This window comes from Bradysia coprophila, chromosome IV (genome assembly GCF_014529535.1).
Source record: "Bradysia coprophila strain Holo2 chromosome IV, BU_Bcop_v1, whole genome shotgun sequence".
NCBI lineage: Eukaryota > Metazoa > Arthropoda > Insecta > Diptera > Sciaridae > Bradysia > Bradysia coprophila.
The window spans coordinates 6,404,104-6,429,322 of NC_050738.1; the positions used below are offsets into that span (position 1 = coordinate 6,404,104).

The 25,219-nt window shown below is 33.7% G+C and overlaps 2 protein-coding genes across 2 annotated transcripts in view; one reads left to right on the forward strand and one right to left on the reverse strand.

The window, feature by feature from the left end:
• LOC119066739 overlaps positions 1 to 25,219 on the forward strand; it is a 115,041-nt gene that overhangs the window by 76,076 nt on the left and 13,746 nt on the right. Inside the window, exons 10-11 of the mRNA XM_037169361.1 lie at positions 6,184 to 6,326; positions 8,171 to 8,293. Of these exons, the coding sequence (XP_037025256.1) occupies positions 6,184 to 6,326; positions 8,171 to 8,293 (266 nt within the window). The remainder of the gene's footprint in view (positions 1 to 6,183; positions 6,327 to 8,170; positions 8,294 to 25,219) is intronic.
• Positions 17,680 to 24,509, reverse strand: LOC119066779 (trypsin-1). Its single transcript, XM_037169438.1, has 6 exons — positions 24,264 to 24,509; positions 19,230 to 19,392; positions 18,944 to 19,167; positions 18,739 to 18,884; positions 18,154 to 18,244; positions 17,680 to 18,086 (listed from the first exon to the last, which is right to left on the reverse strand). The coding sequence occupies exons 1-6, from the start codon at positions 24,469 to 24,471 to the stop codon at positions 17,971 to 17,973; spliced, it is 948 nt and encodes a 315-aa protein (XP_037025333.1). The 5' UTR covers positions 24,472 to 24,509; the 3' UTR covers positions 17,680 to 17,970.

Genomic DNA, 25,219 nt, shown 5'->3' on the forward strand with positions numbered 1-25,219 from the left:
CATGTTATAACAATTTGTAAACTGGGTATCATGTCATGTCATTGACTTTCGATCAAAACCTCTTACTGCTTTACCGCCATTGTTATCGGGAATATAATAATTATAAAAAATCATTTAAATTTTTGGTGTTGAGACCAGGGTTCCTTAACGTTAAAACTTTATCATAAAAGTTTCACTTCGTACCGTTTTGAAATAGAACTTTTGCTTTTTCGGTACAGTTCATAACGAAATTGGTGTAACGAAAAATTATTTCGGTATCGTTTAACGTTATCAAAAGAAACGAAATTTTTTCCGGTATAGCATAACGCTACAAAGAGAAACGAAATATTTTCCGGTGTGGCTTAACGTTACGAAGTAAAACGAAATTTTTTCCGGTATGCCTTAACGTTACGAAGTGAAACGAATTTATTTCCGGTATGGCTTAACGTTACATAGAGAAACGAAACTGTTTTTGGAAAGATTGTAACGTTACAGAAATAACAAAGAATTGATGACAAAAAAGTTGCGGTTTCCGGAGCTGTAAATAATAAAAATACAAAAATTTCATGATAAATGCTCCGTTTTATAATTAAACTACTTCAAAATTCAATAAAAAAACATTTATGATAGAAAATATTCGTATAAACCTCCATTTAGACCATGCTATTACTGTAATTTTCAAGATACTGTATTGGTACAGTTAATTGTCTAAACGTTATTTCATTTCTCGAAAAATATTCCGTTTCATGGTAACGTTACGGAATGTAACGGAAAGAATTTCGTTTTCTTTTAACGTTACGAGATGTACCGGAAAAATTTACGTTTTCTTGTAACGTTACGAGATGTACCGGAAAAATTTTCGTTTTCTTGTAACGTTAGCCATTTCGTTAGCAAAAACCGTTTAAGATTGTGTAACTGTAACAAATGTACCATTAAATTTTTTGTTATGATAATAACGTTACATTTGAATCGTTTTTGTAACGTTACGTCCACGTAACAAAAAATAACGTTAAAAATAACGTTATGCCGGAACCCTGGTTGAGACGATTATAATCGGAACTACCTACTATACTTACATCTTTTAGCTTTAAAAAAAAAACAAAATTTACTTTTCATTTTTCTTATAATTCACTGCTGCATCTAACTAATGTTTCAATCAGGTTTATAAGGTACACGATGTTGAAGAGGTCTAACATCTTGCTAGTTGGATTAAAATAAAATTCTCAGACATTAAAAGAAATTGTTGAATGGCAAGTGCTTTGAAGTTTCACACTGTGTGCTAGTCAGATTTTATCGGATTCTGAAAAACGTAGTCGAGTCTTTGAAACTGTTAACAAATCATAAGGGATAGCCGGAAATGTTGTACATGTTATAATCGTCGTCACCACTACTGTTCATTGATTCTGAATTTCCTAATAGATTGTACTGTCTATCATCATTTCCTGAATAAACAATTACTGTAATGTGTGTATAGGATTCTTTCCAGTGACATGTGTGAACGTGCTGGTTTTATTTTATTTTTCCTCAGACTTCTTTTTATCTCTCATTCTTGGACATCAACAATGCTCACCATCTCAGCGCAACAACTTCGCATTTCATTCTACATTGCTCGTTTCAAATGAGAAAAGAAAGGTTACGGCATATATGCGTGACCCGACACGAATGCTTCAAATTTGTTAAACAACAAGAAAAATGTAATTTCATAAAATTCCCAACGAAATGCCGAGAATCCTAGAACGACCACAAAACACAATTCCAAAAATACTTTCATCTTCAGCCATGCTTTCTCGTCTATTTCTCACATATAACCCTCCATATCAAAATTAAATTTACCCATCAAACTCTAACCGACAAAAAAAAAGCCAAGCCGACAATTCCATTGCGGTGATTTTTCGTTTTAAGTATACCTATAGCATGCAGTAGTATAGACCTTTTACTTATTATATGTTAGTTTCCACACGATTGACGGCAGAAGACGTTCATTACATTCATTCCAAGAGAGAAAATTTCATTATACTTTCTATGTACCATACCATACCGAATACATACATTTATATGATGATATGGCAGAGTGGAGATTTTTTTTTAATGGGTTTCGTATTGGCATATATATAAACCGTTCCAGCTTCATACACAAGATATTATAATTTAAAGAAAAAAATCATCATTGACTTCAATCAAGCATGAACATCATTCAATCTAATTAAATATTCGAGAGAGAAAAAAAAATCTAGTAGAGGAGGAGGAATAGTAAATTTATTTGCCATGTTTAAAACCATCCCCATAAAATGGATGAATGGTCTTGAAAAATAATGAAGTAAACCCTTGAGTAAACCCTTGAGTAAACCGTTTCGAATCGTTCAAAACTATACACGGGAATAAAGGCTCACTCACACCCAGGCAAAATGCTAAATTTTCGAACGATATAACTAGATTAACCATCGATTATTCTACTGACAATAAACTTTATTTCAAAGTCTACACGGAGCATGGATTTTTGAACTTTTGATCAAAACGGGACGATGATGCAGTCATGCACAGAGCAATTAAATTAACATTGAAGTATGTTATAACCGTTAATGCCGTTCTATATATAGATTCGGTCTCGTCGGATGAACATTTCTATGTGATATACCAGTATACTTGTACCATTCGCTTGTTGTTCGGTGAGGTAGTAGTTCGTTGATGCCTCACCTATTTTCGTTCGACAGCCGAACCATTTTTCATATACAAAATAAATGGTCGATGTTTTGCCGACGCGAATTCCGTTTCTTTCTTGTTTGATAAAGGGTCAGACCGATTTTGGTTGGTAATAAATTGTTTCTTATTAAAATTCTGGCTGTTCATCGAAACCTTCTTAATGGATTTTTAAATGGTAATCTCATTTCCATGAACAAAGATAGTAAAAGGGTTAAACCATTGGCTCGACGACAGACGTATCACATTATAATCGTTAAAGCTCTTGTTTCACTTGTTCAAAACATTTGCCAAGTTGAGTTGGTGTTAACATACCACAATTCAACATAGTTGCCTTCACGTTTTATCCATGTTACAATGCCCGCCAGTTTATTTGAAATTTTGCTTTGAATTTAAGCTTTATACGATTTTTCATAATTTTAGTTAGCTAGTTTTTTTGCCATCAGATCTATTACTTCATTTCGTATATCTCATGACAAAATGGCGCAGACTGTCAAACAAAATGAAATTTCATTGTGTTTTAGCGGATGCGTCTATTTGTCATGATCATAGAGGTAGACTACAAATAAGGAATTCAATATCCATGGAATATAAATGTAAGTATAGGATCTGATATCCTTCAATCTGTGAACTTTATCACCTCTTATGGAGCTCGTGCATAATTAGCTGTATTATTCATAACAAATGAATAATAAATTTTTGTCTTGAAATAGACAAATTTCAGTACTGTACTGAACTTTTACTTTTAGAATAAAACATAAGAGGTTAACTTGATTCTCGTTTTTACAAAATGAAATATAGAGAGCATTAAACATCAGAAATTAACTTTTGAGCTGCGAACCCGTTGCGATATTATTTTTACTAATTTTATTTAAACATGGTCAAGTGCCTTGATCTTGTACTCATGACACATTAACCGAAGTTCATCGGTCATTTTTGAAATGTGATAATTTTAGAAACGGCAGGCGTATCACAATAAAGTCTTTAAATCTGTTACTTCAATTGTATAGTATATCGGAATCTTTTACTTATTTGACTTTAACATACATTTAACTATATGAAGTGACATTAACAAGAGGTCACCGCTTATTTTTAACGTTGATGTCGATAACAGATGATCAGCCGTTTCTGAAAGGCTATTTGGTATTACCTCATGAATGTAAAAAGAAAATAAGATAAAATGGCGCAAATTGGAATTAAATAAGAATAAGGTCTTATGAAAAATCAAGAATTTGTTCAAATTTGTTTCTCATTTTATTGTAGGTGTTACTATATCACGAGAGCTCTACCACTTCTTAATAATGAACCATAACTCACCCAGTTCGATCAGAGGTGTATTCCTCGGCACGTACAAGGAAGATAACTCGGTATCATTATCCAAGCTCATTTGCCATCATTGAAGTGATATCCGAAAAAAGCTTAAATTTAAACTATTTTTCATCATTTTGGTTAGCTAGTTTTTTCGCCATACATAATTTTACTATCAGATCTATTACTTCATTTCGTCTATCTCATGACAAAAAGGCGCAAACTGTTAAACAAAATGAAATTTCATTGTGTTTTTAGCGGCTGCGTCTATTTGTCATGATATAGACGATTTGATCTAAAAGATTGATTTAAAACCTTTTATCATTCATGTCAACATGTCTGCACTAATCAGGGTTATCGATAACAACTGTTGCAGGATCCATTTTTCAAAAACGCACAGTCGGTGACTTTGAAATAAGTAATTCGTACTTTACCGCGTGGTGGAATGTAGACGTAATAAACTTTGCTTATTTTTTCTATGTTACTACCGAGAGAAAGTAATATAAGACGCGACGACATAATGACTTCATGCATTGGTTTAACTCTCATCATCTTAGGTTTCTCTTCTAACATAGTTTAATTTTGATGGGTGTCTTCTTATTTCAACAAGCTTAGAGCGCTACACAAAAGCTTGGAAATATGAGATCCATAATTAAAATTTAATTTTATCGGTTTCATGCCAGTTTAACGTTTATTTTAATGTTCACCAATTCAATAATGATAAAAATCATTACAACGATGGCATCGATAGTTATCAAATTACCAAATAATAAAACACAAAAAAAATTAAATCAAAAATATCAACCCCTCAATTCAATCAAAAAATTTATTTGATTACCATCGAACGTGCATTTTAGCGATGGAAATGTTCACACAAAAAAATATTTGTAATTATTCGGTCGACTAATTACGTCATCATTCAAACCCAGACTCGTTGGCGTTTGTTGCAAATATTACAAACCAATGGTACTATACAATAAAATTATAATTTTTTATTGGGATACGGCAATTACGCTCTCCAAACAATAGACACTATTCCCACGACGATTCCAACAAAATATGATAATTGTCTGGCAATATTCAATGGAGCTGAACCCAAATAAATTACGGTGGGATCAAAAATGCATTAAAAATACACAGACAAACCTGTTTGATGTGAAAGTGGAATGTATTATGTACACTACACAGGTGTCACAGGATGTTGCAATATTACAAGAATTCCGTAAGGAAATGTTCGTAATTTCTTGACTTTGACATACAACAACCATACCACAAATGTAATTACCGAATCTGTTACTTCATTTTATCTAAACATTCTCAGCCAATCCGTGCAAAATCTTTTACTTCGTTAGTCTTAGAATATATTTGGTTATATAAGGAAACATTAGCCACGGCTCATTGATTATAATTATAAATATTCATGTCGTTGTTGTACATAGTAGATGTATCTGGGCAACAAAGTATGTATAAGATTCAGTTTTATGCCTAAAAATCTGGCTTTTCATTTTTTCAAACATTTTCATATGAAATGTGACTTTTATAACCATTAAAAACTGTCGCATATTGCACTGGATTGAAACCACATACACACCCTGCTAATAATATCGATAATTTTAAACGTCTCCCATGCCTACACCCTCGACATCCACTTGACTCTTTTATTATGTACAACATCGTATCCAATTTTTTGTTACATAAATTTATTTACACCCTGTCTACCCTATAAATACATTGTCGATATATATCATTCGAATCGAAGGTTTATTTTGGAAAATTTTGAATATCAATGAGCAGAAAATTTTCATTTATTCCAACCCCTCCATTTGAAATTAGTGGACAATTGTTCGGAGAGCCCATAGACAAAACATCCAATGGACATAGTGTTGCAAGTGAATTTATTAGTAGCGAATGAATTATTTATTAACAACACAGCCGAATGGTTATTAAGTTGTCCCAAATACTTTTTGTTAAATTGTTGGCATATTTCAATTCAAAATAGCCAACTCGTACAAAAATCTTTGTTATGTGTGGAGCTGTAGCGTTACTCTATGTTACTGTTACGTATTGTCAAGCCAATTATAGCTCACCCACACACAAAGTTTCAAAAAATAATTAATAAATTTGTATATTTTTGTGTAAAGTTTTTCTTGTTTTTGTTTTAATCTCATCGCTTTTTGCATTTTCTATTCAAAAAAAAAGGTTTTGCTGGTGAACTTTGCAATTTCAAATACAACGAATGTGAATCAAATCCATGTTTAAATGGTGGCATTTGTTCGGACCACATTGGTGGATTTTCATGCAAATGTACGAGAGGATATAATGGAAAAAGGTGTCATATTAAGGTGAGGCTGCTTTTATATTTATAGAGACTACCAACGTTTTGTGTAGAGAGTGTATATTATTACATAAAACTGGTTGGATAGTAAATCGAAAAACATAACTAAACTGTGCATTGTTTATTGAATTCATTTTCGATATTAATTATACGTGGCTTTAATGGGAATTGTGTACCTACAACAAGCCAAATAGTGAACTGGAGTTGTGTATTGTCTTGTTTGGTAGTTTATTTTAAATTGGATGAAATATTTTTGAAAAATATGTTTATTGTGAGCTGCATGAAAAAGCTCTAACAAAACAAAAACATATTTTTACGTAGAAACCTCAGTACTCATGATACGAACTACATTAAAAACTATATTTTATTTACCTTCAACCCACGTTCACTTTATCATCCTATGAAAAATTTCAATAAAATTTATTCCTAGAAGTCGGTCTTTGACAACTAATCCTAGATTTTCACATGAGATTTTCTTTGAATCATCTGCGAATTAGAAGACGCAGAAAAATATTTATGAAAATTTTCCATTAGATCTGAAAAGGTTTTATTGGAATCTGAAAGTACGTGGAAAATGAGTCCCATATAGTGAGTGAGTAACACCTTTGACTAACATAAACATGAAAATTAAAATTCATTACTGGCAAGAGTTTCTGAGAATTTTGACGATAAACAAACTGTAACTCTCAGCCATCCGCAGAAGCAGAATTAATGACATATTCGTTTACGTAAATATAAAAATTCAATTTTTTGCAAGAAGCAGTGTGAAAAGAACGTCATAGACGCAACTTTAAAATTAAAAATTTGAAATGCAGTCAAGTTCTAATTTTGTCTAATTTTGATCTAACGGGGGTGAAGTCCTTGATTATGTGAGAGCAAGTTTTTTTTTCGTGAATGAATAAGTAGACAAACCAACCCTCAATTGAAACACAACACTCTCTGAAACAAACGCACAACGTAGAGTTTTCGTCTGAATTTTGTTGATCCAAGGCGAAAACGAGAACTCAAACGAGACAGTTCATCTTTTTAACCGGAGTTATAATGGATTTTACACTCGCCTAAACATTAAAAAACTCAATATCACGAGCCAAAAGTTATCGGAAACCACACTTTTTTAGTTCTCTCTCAGCCGACCTTGTAAACAGGTCTAGGGATGTGAGCAATGTTTTACTTAATAGTGGCATTTCCTGTGGTTATTTATGTTATTCGACAAAGAGAGAAATTTTATTTTAAATGAAAACGAAGGCGGAGCTTACTCTCCGTATTATAATGAACATCGAACGATCGCCTCGTTCGGCTTTGTATCGCGTATATTCGGTTTCGTTTTTATTCTTATTATTCTTCTATACATTTAAGTTTAACCTTGAACGATGTGTACAAATGCGATAGAAATGTTTTGTACTTGTTTTTAATGTTTGTGTATTTCATGGTGTGGCAAGCGTAAAATTTTGTGCATCACAGGATTGAAACCACTCAATCACAGTATATGTGTGACTTCGTATACCACGAGAATAATTTTTCCATACGTATGTATGATTCGTCTGGACTTCGTCTCAACGAAACATACATACTCATTCAAAAATTATTCTCATGGTATACGAAGTCACACATATACTGTGATTGAGTGGTTTCAATCCAAGTGATGCAAATAACTATTACATTCTGAGGGCGTCGAAAGAAGTGCTTGAAACATGAACATTGACGCATACAACATTTTATTTCGTCTGAGCGTAATGATATCGTTATGAAGGATTTTGAGAAGTGTCATCTGACATTTGTTCTCTTAGAGTTGTAGATAAACCAGTTATACAAATGACCTTTCGTGCTTCATGAAAAAAATGTTAATTTCAGGTTGATTTTTGTGCCAACAATCCATGCCCGGAAGGCCATCGATGTTATGACAGAGGCAACGATTTTACATGCGAATGTCCAGGAGGACGTAATGGACCAGACTGTAATCAAGTTCCTCGAACGGTAAGTTAATTTTAAAGTTAAACTTAAAGCGAAACTATTCAAGTTTTCAATACAGTTTTATCAAAATTTTAACTCGCTGTTAAATCCTAATATGTACAGAATTTATGCAAACTATGTAGAACATTGTTCTGTTTTCTATTCAAGAGTGCTAACAGTAAATCTATAATCTTCATCGATGTACATGGGATATAAATATTTATTGATCCGATTCCCATAAACCGATGATACCATGGTATTCAATTAATTAACTTTCACATATCACGTAGCTCGTGCTGTGCCACTTCAAACCCGGTTATATAAAATTCGAAAATACTGTGTTAAACACACACACTCACCCACGGACGTTTAGTAGCTCAAAAAGCAGCACTATAATCAAAATTAAATTTTCCATAATAGACCAAAAACTTTTCTGAACCCAAAATTAGTTTTCATAGAAACTCCACACATGAGTTGGTGGTGTTGGTGTTATGTAACCCATTAAAAAAAATCCAGGTGCGCTAAATCCAGATAAACTATTCAACTTAATCAAGTACTACAGTAACGAACAGCGCTACCTTCTCACCGTACACTAAACAGCGACCGAAAATGTTTCCCAACACTTAAATTCTAGCTACAACACACCAAACTGATAATAACTCTTCCCAATGTGCCACATTTTAAAGTGGTATATAACTTTGTGAAAGTGCATAAATTAGTGAAGGGAGTCACTGAAAACTTGCACGACTCGACGAAAAAGCTTTTCACATAACAGTCACTGAAAGTTATCGAAAAGTATGTAACTCTCTGTAAGAGGATAACAACATTGTCTCAATCCGTACGATAATATCAAAAAGCATAAACGATGCACATCGTCGAGGAAGGTTCTACCCATCTACAACCGCGAACATTTAAAATGTATTTATGAACAACATGGAAGTGTGCAACGGGAATATTTTACATAAAAAACAACAACTTTCGGGGTGTGATTTCTCGTATGCATTTTCGAAAGTTTTTTTTTTTTGTAATCTAATCAACTTATAAAGCGTTAAATTAACATACTGACAAGTTTGCTTCCTATTCTTTGACATGAACCGAAATACTTTACTTTTTGTTGTGAAAAATGCACTGCAATCTATTTTGCAAACTTGCAAACTCGTGATTAATCAGGAAATCTATTGCTTCATTTACTAAAACATAAATTATAGTATTTGATGCACCTCAATTTTCATAGCATTAGATTCGATGGCAGCTAGAACTTAGAACTTATATTTGACATCATTGTCGGAAACAGATGTAGTTTAAAAGCAATTATCAAAGTTGCAAGGCGTCGCATTTTAAAAATCAAACACGCCGAGCCATTTGTTATAGTTACAACTCTATTTCTAAAAATCGTTCAGAGTGGTGATACCGTAATTTTTACATAAAGTTACAAGTAAATAGCATTACTGGTGTCGTACAACCTCGGTACCGCTATTGGCCATGAAATTTTAGTTTTGAAAGTAGTCTTACAAATTAAACGTTATGACGGTTGCCGGATTATACTGAGCTACTAGCTTGTGACTCTCCTTCTCAGTTGTTTTCGTAATTTTTTTTTAAATTAATCCTAAATTTGTATGTGTACATGACACAAATTCCACCCATGGAGTGGCTACTATTCTTAACAAAACTCTATTTATCCAGAACCATGGAAATTGGCCTGATTCAGGAGAATCAGGGGAAAACATAGCCTATCGCTTTTTACTCTCATTTGAAAGAAGATAATAAGCCTCGTCCAAGCGTAGCTCTCTTCTCGTTAGTGACATTAGAGATTCTCTTGCCTAATTCGGAAACAAATTGCTTTGCATGAGGACCCCATGGACCTAGCGTTTCAAAACCTAAAGGAACAAAGAGATATTGTCCAATTAAAGAATTATATAGCGTGATCTTTTTATCCTCTGCCGTTTTTGCCACCCAACCAACAAGTCTTGAACTGTTCATCAAATACCATTTTGCAACTGTGTCTCAGCAAGTTGCGTCCCATAGCAAACATTTTCCAGCAGACCATGGTATCAGGGTGAGTCCATCAGGATGTTTTCCATCTTCACATGCGACTCCAGGTGGTTCCAAAATTGCTGGAACTCCTGCAGAAACTATACCTCTTCTAAGTGTTTCGTTCAAAGAATCAGTTATTTTGATAATTCGGTCTGTGAGACGAGTAGTCTTCAACATGACATGATTCATTATCAGTGGGATAAACTCAACCGTTTTTGAGAACCAATCGTAGTCTGGAGACTCACATATGCCACTGGTATAGATAGGCAGAAAATCTTTCTCCTATTGAGTCCCAATAAAAGCCAATTTTCGTCTGTATGAATGTGACCACGAGACTGAAATTATAATTCCGAAATAACTGTTAGTCTAAACGATCTACTTTCGGACTGATTAAAATTCAATTCTGCTAATTGCAGTGCTTGACTATGTATATCTAACAAACCGCTAGATTAAAATCCCACTCTACCATTTCATATGTAAAAATAGCGAAAATAAATTAATTCCATTTGAAATTTTACGGATAAAAAATTGATGAAATAAATGGACATCATTTGCAAATTGAATTTTTAAAATGACCAAAACTGTTTCCAATTGCCAGATTTTAAATTAGTTCTTTAATCAGCTTTTAAAATCAATCAACTAAAAATGATCAACAGGGGCGGTCTGGCTTACCAACAGGGAGTTGCGGGAAACGACAAAACTTAACTAAAATAAGGATAGATTCGTGCCTAGCGAAAATAATATCAAATGTACTGGAATGTAATTATTTTTTTTTACTTAAAACGTTCATTTCAAATTTCATGAGAAACGGCTTTCGCAACCGAATATTGGGAAGAACTCAGTACATTTTTTATTTCTACCACGACAATGAACTGAGATGTTATGCCATGAATATATGAACGAATATTAATTAGAAAAAAAAATTAATGTGCACTTTTCAGCATTAAGGGCCGTGATTCAATTAAAAAATTCATTTCATACAAATTTACAAAAAAAAATAATCCTATTCTGTCGTTGAAGGAATAATTACAAAACCATTAAAAATTTCATTTATTACCTACGCAATCATTATTCGATCGTCAAAAAAATCAAAATCGATCAAAGTCGGTCTTTTTAAACTAAACTGTAATGTTTTCGTAAGATTTGTACATACAGGTTCGGAACGCTCTCACAAACACATTTACTTCACATTTGTTTCGCATTTGTTTCACATTTGACTCACATCTGTGATTCAAATGTGAAGTAAATGTACATCACATTTAGTTCAATCGTCACATTTGACCAATTAGCGACGAATTTCATGAAACGTTTGTCACATCGTAATACTTTGGACCCAAATGCACCGATATGTGCAATAAAATTAAACAAGTTGTGTTATTATAAGACCAAATGTGCGAATCACATATGGGCAAATGTGTCATATAAGGCAAATTTGGCCATTTTGCATGCTCACATTTACCTAAATTGAAAATTATTTTTGTTAAAATTCCATTGCAACCTGGTTCTACGTTCCTTAAACTATTTAGATGTGGCTAAAAAAATCAAAATATTGAGTATACATCCTATACGCGCTTATCAAACATTTTTTGTCTTCACATTTGATTCACAGGAGATGTACATTTGATGTACATTTGATGTGCATGTGATTGGTATAAACATGTGTTCAATTTTGAATTGAATTATTTTATTGCATTTTGTTCCATTTTTTTTGTGAAATTTGATTTTTTTTTGATCGTCTACGAATTGTTAATAATAACTACGTTCGAAATGTAACGATATATTTTTAAATTTTATTTATAAAACCTAAATTTTTATAAAATGATTTTCTTTTTCTTATTATATATATTCACATTCGTTGTGACTTTAGTTTATTTTCACTCATATTTACATGGGTCCTGCGATCAGATTTTTCGAAGAAATCAAAATTTATCGAATAGTGATTTGTCTCAAGGTTTTATTGGTGTTAGTGTATGAAATTTGAGTAAATGTTTTGGATCGGAAAGTAAATAAAATAAAAGTGAATTTTATCGAATTTGTTCCAAGGTACGAATGAACCCCAGCCTTTAGGTAATAGTTAACATTTCCAGCAACTCCCAGGCAATTAGCAGATATGTTTATCAGATTTAAAAAAAAAATGAGCAGAACCGGTACAAAAAAGCAAACATTTGATCAGGAATGCACCCAATCATCTCTCCAGCTAGAACTCTGAATCAGAAACACAAAACGATAGAATAACAATCACATTTATATTCCCATATCCTGAAAATCGAATGTAAAAAATATGGTTAAGTCGTTTCTGATGCTCTACAACATAAAAATGTATTTGCCATCATCATCGAATAACTGTGGAAATGGAAATGAATGTGAGAAACAATAAAAGAATCACTTCGGATGACAAGTTTACCCGTTATTTTTCTAAAAGCACTTCGATGTTGCGCTTCGATTCTATTTGCTTTTACTTTTGTGTACTTTGACGTTAAGCGTTAAGCACATAACTCTTATCTGTAACTTTTTGTGAGAAAGTTAAGTTTTCTGCAAATATGTTGCAATATAAAACTGAGAGTTTTTTTTTGCTAGTGCAGAATCGATTTGAATATATTTTGTGATGTTTGGAAAATTTTCCGGCACCACAATCACAGTTCCTTTTGCTATCATATCGACACAAATCTATCAATTATGGATTCTTAGTTTAAATATTCCAGTCGAAATTATATCACCCACATAAACGAAATCTTTCTAGTGTTTACTTTAACAAATGAGTTTCGTTTGTTTCGCATAAATCACCACCCCAAATCTGTATATAAATCGTTCACCTATCCATCCCTTTTCGCATAATGACCACACAGAGAAAATCCCCTTTTTTTCTGGTGTTAGTCTTCGGCTAAATGAAGCTATTTTCAATATATCGATTCGACGAACTTGATGTGTACATTGTACTACAATCTCCATTACATTTCGATCAAAATTTCTTCGATTTATCTTCTCCGTTATCCCATCCACAATGAGAAATGTGGTATGAGATTATTGTGGAAAACGAGATTTATTTTTTCTCATTTTTGTTTCAATGAAAATGTTCTACTTTTTAGAGGAATTTCTTCGGGTTTAACATTTTTTCAACATTACTCAAACGGTGTCCTCTCTTCTACGTTAATTTTTTTTTTCTTTCGTGGAACAATACCATTCAGAATCGGAATGGTGGGTATTTCGCTTTCAAAGTAAATTTACGGATTAATTTTGAGGGCGCCGTTTATTTCGTTTTGTGAGTGTATACGATGAAAGGACTGGCATCGTGGTTGGTTTTAAAAACTTTGTGAATCAATGACGGGAAGTTCCGAGAAAAAACTTTGCGTTCGGTGTACGGAGAATTTATTAATTTTTCTAATGAAAACTTATAGCAATTAGTAGTTTCGAATTGAGACAGAGTTGAAAGAAAGCAAGAAATTCATTCTCTCGGACTTAAAAGAAATTTTCAGCAGATTCGGTTTACGTCAAGTTTTACAGATTTATGTGGAGCCTGTGTTCATATCCGAGGTGCTCATAACGTCATGCTTCAAACATATTTTTCATGCCTTGTGGCGAAAATTGTTACTTTCGCACCGCAAATGATAAAGGCAACTTTCGCTATCTCGTTATGAAAAGTTTTGTACTTAGCTCGGGCAAAGTGTTTTTTGTCGAGTATGCTTTCTCAGCTAAAAAAAATCACTTTCCTCTTCATTCTTAAATAACTAACGTTGTACGACTTATTTAGCCCTCACGATCGTAGAATATCTCGGCGAACTGTTGTCAAAATGACTCGTGACTGACAAGAGGAATTTCCGATTTTTCAACTTGTCTGGCACGTCAATGAAATTTTTTACTTTGAAATTTGGAAATAATCTCTTCTTTCTAGCATCACACTTAAATGTTCTACAATCTGTGATAGAAATGAGACACTAGACACACCTATGTCAATGCCTTCCACCAGCCTAGTCCTAGTCCAGTCCTAGCGCTTCAAAATACAAACGTCATAGAACTAGTATATTATGGCACTATAGGACCAAAAAGGTGTATTTTTGACCGAGGTGTTGAAGACACACCAAAAAGTTACATTCCGAACAAAAATTGACACAACTGTGAGAAAAACTGATTTCACTTTGGTCGGTCTGAATATAAAAATGTTTTCGTATCGGGTATAGTGAAGTAGCTCGGCATAAATTTAAAACTGTATGAGGCTTTGATATGTACACAGGCGCTCGATCTGTATGATACATTCACACTGCGCACTGATTTATATAAGCATTACAGAAATCGATTTAGATGCTAAATAGAAAATGTCTTATCTCTGTAATAATTGAATATTTGCTTTAACGAAACAAACATTTTTGTAAATTCAATTATTTTTCCACTATATATAAGAGGAAAAGGAAATGACTGAGGTTGTTACATCTCAAGATTTTTTTTTCACTGTTTCAATTTAAAACTCGGTTTTGTATAGTCAAACTTTTCAGTTTGTCAGCCAAAACTTAACGTCGAAGTTTACTTTTAATAGCGAATGAAAAAAAAGAACTCTGAAAAATAGTGATAAGAACTGCATTCGGTGACCTATATCAACAAACAAATTTCCTACTCAAATGCGCCAAATGAAACCGACATTTAAATTAATCAGAAATGGGTTTTCTTAATTAACTTTTAGTCCTGGCTCCTGGCTCATTCTCTATTCCAACTATACGTTAATTTCCATTCATTTAACCTGTACTTCCTCTTCCTCTTTTTCATTAGTGTAGGGAAGGAATAAAAAAAAAGAATTTAAAAAAAGGAAAATTAATTAATCCTTTCGGCTGAAATACTTTTCATTAGCCGACTGCGTGTACAAAACAACGACAAAATTCAACTTACCTTTAGAAATAAATATTAAATAATTTATCATGCCATTTATGAGGGAAAAAAATGTTTATAAGTCTCTTATCTCGCGATATTCCATAAAAAGGCAATTTTTTTTCCCGTGTCTCGAAATATTTCTTCGGAAAATATAGAGCTTTCCGATGGAACGGTTTTTTTCCTCATTTTTTTTTTGTTTCAATACCAAAAGAAAGAAAAGGGGACATCCGGATTGGATAAGCTGTGTGAGTGCTATGCCAAGCATTTTGTTTGGTTAAATACAAAATGTATTATACGTAGAGATACCATTCTCCATGCACATACAATTCATAAAAAGCGGCGAACTGGTGGCGGTATGATAGCGCATTTGTATACGGTTTCCTTTTTTTCTATATTTTTTTGAAGATTCGCTTTTTCTAAATTAACAATGATTTGAATAATTTAGATAAATATCGTTTTATTTGAAATTGAGATAGGCATGTGCAATTCCTGCTCTCGGATAATAATGTATAGAGATACCATTTTGAATATTGGTGTTGTATGTATTACGATACGATTGATAATTTATTTATAAGACAGGAGGGTTGTGTTGCCACTGCCTATGCGACTCTTTCTCTCTTCTCTTCAGTGTGTTTTCATTTTATATTTTAGTATATTATGTATGCTTCGGGAATCACTGGATAACTTTGGATATTATAATGATACAAAGTCAATATGCTGGGAGTTTATAAGGTATAACAATTTGAAATGCTTGACGCAAAAGGAAATTTACTTTTTCTCGTTCCTAATTGAGTTTCTTCTGGCATAACAAGGTTATGATTATGATAGAGTTGGGTTTGTTGGAAATTTCGGTAGCTTTCATAAATAAGTAAAGTAGGTAAACTGGGTGTGTGTATTTGTCACTGTTATAGCTATATATGTGTGTATGATGGAAATGTTTGCCGAAAATGTTTTTTTTAAATGTGTTCTTGTTCAATTTCAATATAATAATTTATTCGATGATTGATTGACATATTTGCTAATCAATTTTCATAATGAAATCCTTTTCGTACCTGGTAATACCCAGGCTGGTATCGGACGTTGTTTTTGAGGTCATGGACTCGCTTCAGTGGAGTTGTTTTAGCTATGTTTCAAATTAAAACTTTTCACTTAATTTGTTGGTATAATTGGCTTCGTTAATCGAAAGTGACGAGCGACGATGATTATATCTGTAATAATTCTAATTTGTTTAATTTTAAGTTTAATTTCTTCCATGACAACCATATCGTGGCTTGTGAGGGGTCAAATACTTTCGCAGGAATTTTTGAAAAACTTTTCAGAATATTTACAATTAGAACAAAAAGAAGAACCGTTCATGAGGGTTTGGAAGGCTGAATGTATACAACATAATCATTAAATCTCTTCTTTCTTTTAAAGTGTTGATTTATGTTTGATACTCTATCCAATGGATAGATTTTGTCGTTGTTGTCGAAAACAGATGACAATGGTTGATTGAGATTTGCATTTTATTATGTTCACAAATCAGAAAATTACTTGTGCTCTGGAAAGCTTCATAATTCTTACATTAAAGTGACAATATGGAACACCTCCAAATTTTAGACCTTGCTCGCTTGGCTTGAGGCCATTAATTTATACGTTCACAATGTCCCACGAATTTTGAGATCTGTTTAAGAACATCGTAGACGGTTTTTTCTCAAACTCTGCTTGGCTTAAGTACCGGAAGTCGTTCTTACCATTACAGTCAATAATATCAGTGTTTCACTCAATGAGGTGCCAGCTCACTTAAATAAGCATGTCGTCATGCCTCCATTTACTTGACTAAAACACAGGCGCGGATCCACCTATGTGCGGTCGAGGCGGTCGCCGGGGGTCAGAAGAAGATTTTTACATAGAAAAATTTTTTTTATACAAAATCCGCCTGGGTCAGAAACTGTTTCTCTTCTATCCGCCTGAGTCAGAGCAAAAGCTGGATCCGCCCCTGCTAAAACAAAAGAAATGTTATGGAAACGGAGAGAAAATTGAATCATGTTTAATTTTCTCTTCGGTTAGGTGACAGTTCTTGTATTCTAGTCGACAACTTTCATGTCATGTAAACGGAGGCAAAACTGTGTAGTTTTTTCGAGTGCGATTACACACTTAAAACTTGTTAACACTTTCACAGACCATTTTTAAGTGTAATATTACTGACGTAGTTCGCGGTAACAGTTAACGTAACACTGAGAATGTAGGTTTGAAATTGTTGAAATCGAAAATTGGATAAGTAAGTATGGAGAGTAGGTATCGCCCATTAGATCAACGAAAATCAAATTAAAATGATCGATTCTGAGGATTTTGATTCGTAAACAATATAGACTTACGACCCGAGCATTTGAACCGCTGTCTATACTTGTTTCCGAATCACGATACACTCAAAACCCTGTTCAAAATGTAACAAAGATTTTTTACATTAAATTATTGTAAATTGAAACGCAATTGATTTTTCCCCTTACCCAATTTAACAAAACACCTTTCATGGATCATTTACTTGATTTTATTTCCATTTCGTACCTACAGGAGAAATCAATTTCGGTAAAACTTTGTGCTAATTTCAGCCACGTAAAAGTTCGACTTTTGCCAAAACATGTGCAGTTAGAGCAGAAAATACAGTCCATGTTTTATAATGTACCAATTTGTCTGCATATTTTTTGCTATGTATTTTTGTTCCACAGAGTTACAACGTCCTTTCGCTATTCGGCATTTTTAGCACTTTCTCGTTGAGGAGTTTTCTTTTCCTGAATACGAAACCCCCTTCTTTTGTTTACTTAAATATTTTATTTACATAAGCAACCGTCTAAATTAGCTCGTAGCCATGGCATATATTTTGCCACCCGCGTATATACACCTGGATATCCAGCTCGTCCGCATCCAACACCCCAAGATACAATTCCTTCAGAGAAATTAACGAAATATTACAAAAGAAATGTTTGCACAACTTTCTTGCACAGTTTACATACCAACAATTTCAAATTTCTCTTTATTGCTGACCAGCAGTGGCCCACCGCTATCGCCTTGGCAAGAGTCCGTTTTTCCTTTACCAGCACAAATCTGTTCAAAGCAAAACGAGTAAAACATTGAACAACCGCTAAAAGCTTCGTTATTAATTTCCTATTTAAATCAACAATGTTGCATCCGCTTTTGCTCGTATAGCTTTTTGCTTGAGTTTGGTATTATGTTTATCGTTGAGTTGTTGGACAACGAAACTGGCCGTATACATAACGACTAGTTATGAAAAAGCGAATTTAATGAGTATTCTTCATCATCGTGCTTAATGGGAGGATATTTGCTGAAATATTGTTTGTGAAAGAGTATCCTTTTTATGGATTGATGCAAAAAAAAACACTTGAAATGCTGGACATTTTTGGAGTGTTTTTGACAGAAAATAAATTGCACTTAAAATGCATCATGGCAATAAAATTTAAAAAAAAACTTTTATGGACAATAACTCATAGATGTGACGTCCTACAGCAAAATCGAGATATAAAATATCTCTCCCCATGCATCATTGTCGTTTTCGATTTTCTATTTGAATAGTTCCTTACCATGTTCGCTGTGATTCTAGACGCTCGATATTTCATATTCCTGCATTGTTGTAATGTAAGAATGGGAACGGTAACATGTTGTACAATTCCTGGTAATGATCCACCCTCAGACGTTCGTCCCCAGCCCACTGCTATTCCAGATTTACCTGTTTCATCAACGAAATCTAAAGTCGATTCAATCAAAAACGAATTGTGTGTATATCACCTGCCGGATCATCATTGTCGACTGGCAAACAGACCGGTTTGATTGTCTTCGTAAACGTAACCGGCTTTCTCAGTTTCAATAAAGCAATGTCATGATTGTACGTATTCGAATCGAAATTTCTGTGCCGAATTATGGCGCTAACCGCTCGCATAATCGCTTGCGTTTCGCTTGTGATAAATTGATCGTGGTCACCTAAAATAACACGTATCTTAGATCTTCGTAACCTAAAATATTTTTGCATGATTTATGGATAAAATAAGAATCTACTTGTATATATTGGATGTACCTTCGAACACAATGTGCGGCCGTTAGAACGTAATCGGGTGTCAGTAGCGATGCGCCACAGTGAAATTGCCCATCGTATACAAGTCGGGCTACCCATGGATATTGATTGATGCCAGTTGGACGGCCACCTACTATTCTAATCTCTTGGTTGGCAGTTCCACATTCTGTAAGAAATAAATTTCAATTGACGCAACGGGATATAAGAGGGAAAACTTTAAATGACAAATGACTGGTGGATGGGATAAAGTCGTTCATTGGTTATACCTAAATGATGCATTACTTCTGGCTACAAGTTGTGCTAACAACAAATTGAAAAAAAGCAATCTTATTTTCAAGACAGATTTCAACTTTTATGTTCGAAATTTCTCTGCATTATGCAAATTACTTCTCGTAGAAAAAATGAGGAAGTTTTCATATCCTATGAAATTGGGATTTATAATACCACAAAACGCGTTGCAGCGTTAATCGTTTATCTCTAAATATTATTTATCCGGATTTGTAGACTTTTTTTACGCCAGTCGGTAAATTACGAGATAGATAAATAACTTTACTACCTATCCCATGCGAAAGTTGAACATTACGCAGCAATTTGCCCTATGCGAAAATGATCCATTATGTGAAATTCAACTTTTGCAGGTGTTAGGTAGTGAAACTTAGTGCTAAGTAAAGCACAACAGGCCCACTGGAGGCTTAGGTGCAGGGGTTCGCCCCACCCACTCATACTAAACTAAACTAGTGCTAAGTAATTCATTAAGAGTGATATCGCCAAAACTTGAACCAATTTCAAAACAACGGCTCAGCGATCCGGGCAAGCTTTAGCTCGTTTGAATCGTCTTTCAATTCTGAGAAATAGGGATCTTTTACTTTTTCTGTTAGTTTCCCATTTTCGGAGTGAACTCGTGAAAGTAATAGCATGTCAATGGGTCGTGAAAACAGTTTTTCGGTGATAGCTCGAGATAGAAATCTTTCTAAAATGTGAAATGTTGTAGGAATATAGGCCTCTGGCAGACCTTCAAAACGAGTATAATCATCGGTAAGGATAGCCACCCGTTCTGGACTTATGACTCAAAAAATGGTGAATGTTTGGACAGTGCTGCTGGCTTGCAACAGAACTTTTCCGCTGAACTGACTATAGGGTGTTGTAGCTGGACTTACCCTCTTTCGTTCCACGTATAATACACCCCAGAAAAATTGTGTTGCAAGCCACAAAGTTAGTCGAAGTAAAATGTCGCTCCAGTAGACCCATATTTTTCAGTGTTTTCAACTTGTTTTTGGTCTTCAAACAGACTGGAGCGATGGGAATGAAATAAACTAAATCAAAATTACATGTTCAGCTCGAAATTGTCCTGAACCGAGTGATCATTGGCCTTGAAAATGTTGCTTTCCTCCTACTTCGTAGTAGGTGGAAAACCTCATTTCTTTGACTTCACAAAATGAACAGAAACTCAATTGTTTGCACCGAATATTGGCTTATTGTAAAGCAGAGATGCGCATCGTTCATTTACAGTCAATAAATGGTCACCCAAGATGTAATTTGTACTTCACAAGAGGTCACGACCGTTCCCAGCTATGGAAAATGTGTCAAAAATCCAGTTTTTTTACAAAAAATATTTTTTCTGTGGAGATTTTAACTGCTTTTAGTTAAGGTCTTAAGCTATGTATTCTTAAAACAACTTTTTTTGTAAAAAAAAACTGGATTTTTGACACATTTTCCATAGCTGGGAACGGTCGTGACCTCTTGTGAAGTACAAATTACATCTTGGGTGACCATTTATTGACTGTAAATGAACGATGCGCATCTCTGCTTTACAATAAGCCCATATTCGGTGCAAACAATTGAGTTTCTGTTCATTTTGTGAAGTCAAAGAAATGAGGTTTTCCACCTACTACGAAGTAGGAGGAAAGCAACATTTTCAAGGCCAATGATCACTCGGTTCAGGACAATTTCGAGCTGAACATGTAATTTTGATTTAGTTTATTTCATTCCCATCGCTCCAGTCTGTTTGAAGACCAAAAACAAGTTGAAAACACTGAAAAATATGGGTCTACTGGAGCGACATTTTACTTCGACTAACTTTGTGGCTTGCAACACAATTTTTCTGGGGTGTATTATACGTGGAACGAAAGAGGGTAAGTCCAGCTACAACACCCTATAGTCAGTTCAGCGGAAAAGTTCTGTTGCAAGCCAGCAGCACTGTCCAAACATTCACCATTTTTTGAGTCATAAGTCCAGAACGGGTGGCTATCCTTACCGATGATTATACTCGTTTTGAAGGTCTGCCAGAGGCCTATATTCCTACAACATTTCACATTTTAGAAAGATTTCTATCTCGAGCTATCACCGAAAAACTGTTTTCACGACCCATTGACATGCTATTACTTTCACGAGTTCACTCCGAAAATGGGAAACTAACAGAAAAAGTAAAAGATCCCTATTTCTCAGAATTGAAAGACGATTCAAACGAGCTAAAGCTTGCCCGGATCGCCGAACCATGGTATTCATTTTCACCAAAATTGGTTCAAGTTTTGGCGATATCACTCTTAATTCGGAAACCATTTTATGACAAAAGAAACCCCGGTCGTATGTTTTTGAGCAACTTGTTTCGGTAACTGTTTTTCGACAAGTCTATACAAGGACGGATATACAAACTCTACTTTTGTCGGAAATACAATTACCGAAACTTCCTATTTTGAACAAAAATCGTTTCTACATAGTATTGTGATAATTTCGGATAATGGACTATCGTCTTCGTTAACGAAATTTGATGACATTGATACTCATCTACATATTTCAAAGTTGAAACACTTTTCCGAAATGAAACATTTTGCATGTGTCGCTTGTCATTAGTTATTAATACCAATAATTGATTTGGTTAATGTCCAAAATTGAACGTAGAGTTTTTTGGTATCTTTGGGGTAGACCGATTTCCGATCCTGTAAAATCGGTCAAAATACCTAGTCTAAGAGTTTAATGAATTTAATTTTGCTGCATACTGGAACGAACAAGACAACACTTTGTACAATGGAAATCAAAGGATGTTACAAGAAAGAGAGACTTCTAGCAATAGGTAGAGGGAAAGATATGAGTTTTATACTATAAATAGGGCTTGTCAGAGTTCGTACAACTATGAATTTATTACAAAAAAGTAGTCTTCTACATCGAGTTATTTAGCGAACGAAAGATCCTAAAGTCTCCTAAAACCTAAGTCCAAAAACCTCCTAAAACTCTTAAAATAGAACTCTAAGAACGGCTGCAGCGACAACCAAAACAATCGACCAGCTATGGCTATTGTTTTTTTTTATAGTAAAACTAATGTTAATAGTAACACTGGTGATGCACCTGCCGTCCGTGAAATCTTAGTTCCGCAAGTACACATCTTCTTTCGACACAAAAATTCACCAAATACGAATTTGTTGTTTCTTTCCTAATCTTTAAGCTATACCTTTCGAGCAAGCTGGAAAATCTCTCAATTATTCATTTAAAATTGACTGAAAATGATTTATTTTGAATCGTCAAATTAAAAATCAAGAAATGGCAGTAATAAAACAGACTTGTGTGAAAGTAAGGCTTTATGCTATAATAGGTAACGCGTAAATACATTTTATTAGATATGCGGGAACACATCACTACGGATGATGCTTAATAACGCTGTATAAACATTATCATTATTAATGCAAGCTATTAAAGTTTATATTTATTTTGAAAGCTATATTCTTTCAAAATCGATCGAAATTGTCTGTTTTCTCTTGTGTGTCGTTTGAGTATTTTCATCCGGGTGACATTTCCTTTTATACAAGCACAGTATACAAATCAACGGTTTATGTTATCAAATCTATTACTTCTTTTAAACAAAGTCCTTTCAACCGATTTTTCTACAGATTGATGAAAATCTTTTACTTCAATTATTTTACCATATGTTTTACCAGATCTTATCTATCGTTATTATCGCCGCTATCACACTTGTCTATATCTATGTCATCATTGTCAATATCCGCTACGAAATAAGTCTATTTTTCTGAAATCCAAACGTCTGTGAGGTATCTCGTTCCACCCTAATTTTACTGTTTAACCCTGAATTACTCGATGACTCTCATGATTCACTTGAAATGTCGCATCTTACTACAAGAATTACGTTCAGAAAACTGGAAATGAGCAGTCCATTCACTGAATTTCAGTACGGCCATTGAATTATTTTTCATTGAAAACACTATTTTGACCAAATAATTGTTCTACACTATGGCAAAATTACGAATTATTTTGTTTCTGATTTGGAAAATTTGTCAAATACGAAAATGACTGTACCTGTCATTCTCTCTCTCTCTCTCTCTCTTTACTTCTCATGAAAATGAAGTTTATATGACAAAAACACTTTATCTGCGTCTCGAGTGCGTCTTCATAAACATTGTAAAATTGAAAAATGTTCTGAAAACCCTTCTTTGAAACTACGATATGAAATCAACCGAAGGTTTACGAGGGATTTGTTCTAAATGTAATTTTGCATGGATTAAAAAGAACTTCAATCGACAGCCGCTGACATATGTTAACCTTTCAGAAACGGTTGATCATCTGTTACTGACAGAAACGACAAAGCGATGACATAATGGATAATGTGATCATTTATAGTAAAATGGATGGTTAAACAAATGAAGTAAAAGATTTTTTTATCAAACACGATTCTTTTAGCAGCCGAAGTAACAGATTTAATGATAATTTTGTCGTTTCTAAAAGTTTAATTTTAATTCGTCGAGTCTCCCAACAGTGTTCTTTGTTGAACGAAAGCATTACTTTTTCACTTAGCCAATTTAGGTCGTTTGAAACAATTTGCAAATATTTCCGACTACAGTTACATGTAAATTTAATAATTAATTTCACATTTGTTACATTAGCATCTACTGATTCAGTAGCACTATCAAATTATGTACATCCAAATGTAATTAGTCGTAACTTCATTGTAATTTGTACAAAACGCTTTACACCCGCTTACCCAATTTAACTCGTTACATTAAAAATGTAAATGTTACCCCGTTTACATACCACAATTACAAGCCTTAACGACATTTGAGCTCGACGTTTCCTCGTCAGCTGCTGCTTCCTCAATGGCAGATTCTAAGCCGAATAATGCATCAAATAAAAACTTTCCATTTCGATTCAATCCGCTCGATTTGTTATAGTATGCTACCGAATCAAATATGCAGCACAATAATATTGAAATGAGTGAATAATAAAAATGTGAAATTTTCATTATTTAAATTTCGTCTCACTTTTGATGATAATTTTAAGCCAATAATTTAATTTAATTTTTTGTTTTTATATTTCACATGTGCATTTCACTTTTCAATTTATAAAATGAGAAAAATATTTTTATAAAAGTAAAAATATCGTAAAGAATTTTCAATTACAATTTCGTTATTGAAGCGTGTGTTAAAAGCAGAGCTGTTTTTCAATCATCTCTTTTTATTCATTCACTTTTCAGATGTAATTATCGGAATGAAAGAGTTGCACAAAATTTTATTTCTTTTTTTTTTAACAAGTTTCACAATACTGCCGTCCGGATTTTATTATTCAGCTAGTGTTATCTTTTGTACGATAGAATAGACATATATTTCAATAAATACATGAATGGTGTACACACTTTACGTTTAAAATTCATTAAAAACACATTTATGCAATTAAGCTGTTAAACATAGTTGCATGAAATACATAATTAGCCACTACTCTCTTCGTCTGAATAATATTTTATGTTCTCGAAACGTGTAATTACAATTTAAAAATTAGCAAAATTACACCTGACTCATTTGCATAATTTTCACTGTGCGACTTCTTGAACTTAACGTTGAAACATGTACGCATCGGTTTCAGCCACAAAATACATTGTCTTAACGGTGTAGTATCCGACGCGAAAACATTCTAATTTATCGGCGAACTTTAACAAACAATTTGCACTTTATGGTTTCACTTTAATGGTGTGTTTATACGATGAGCAACCTCAA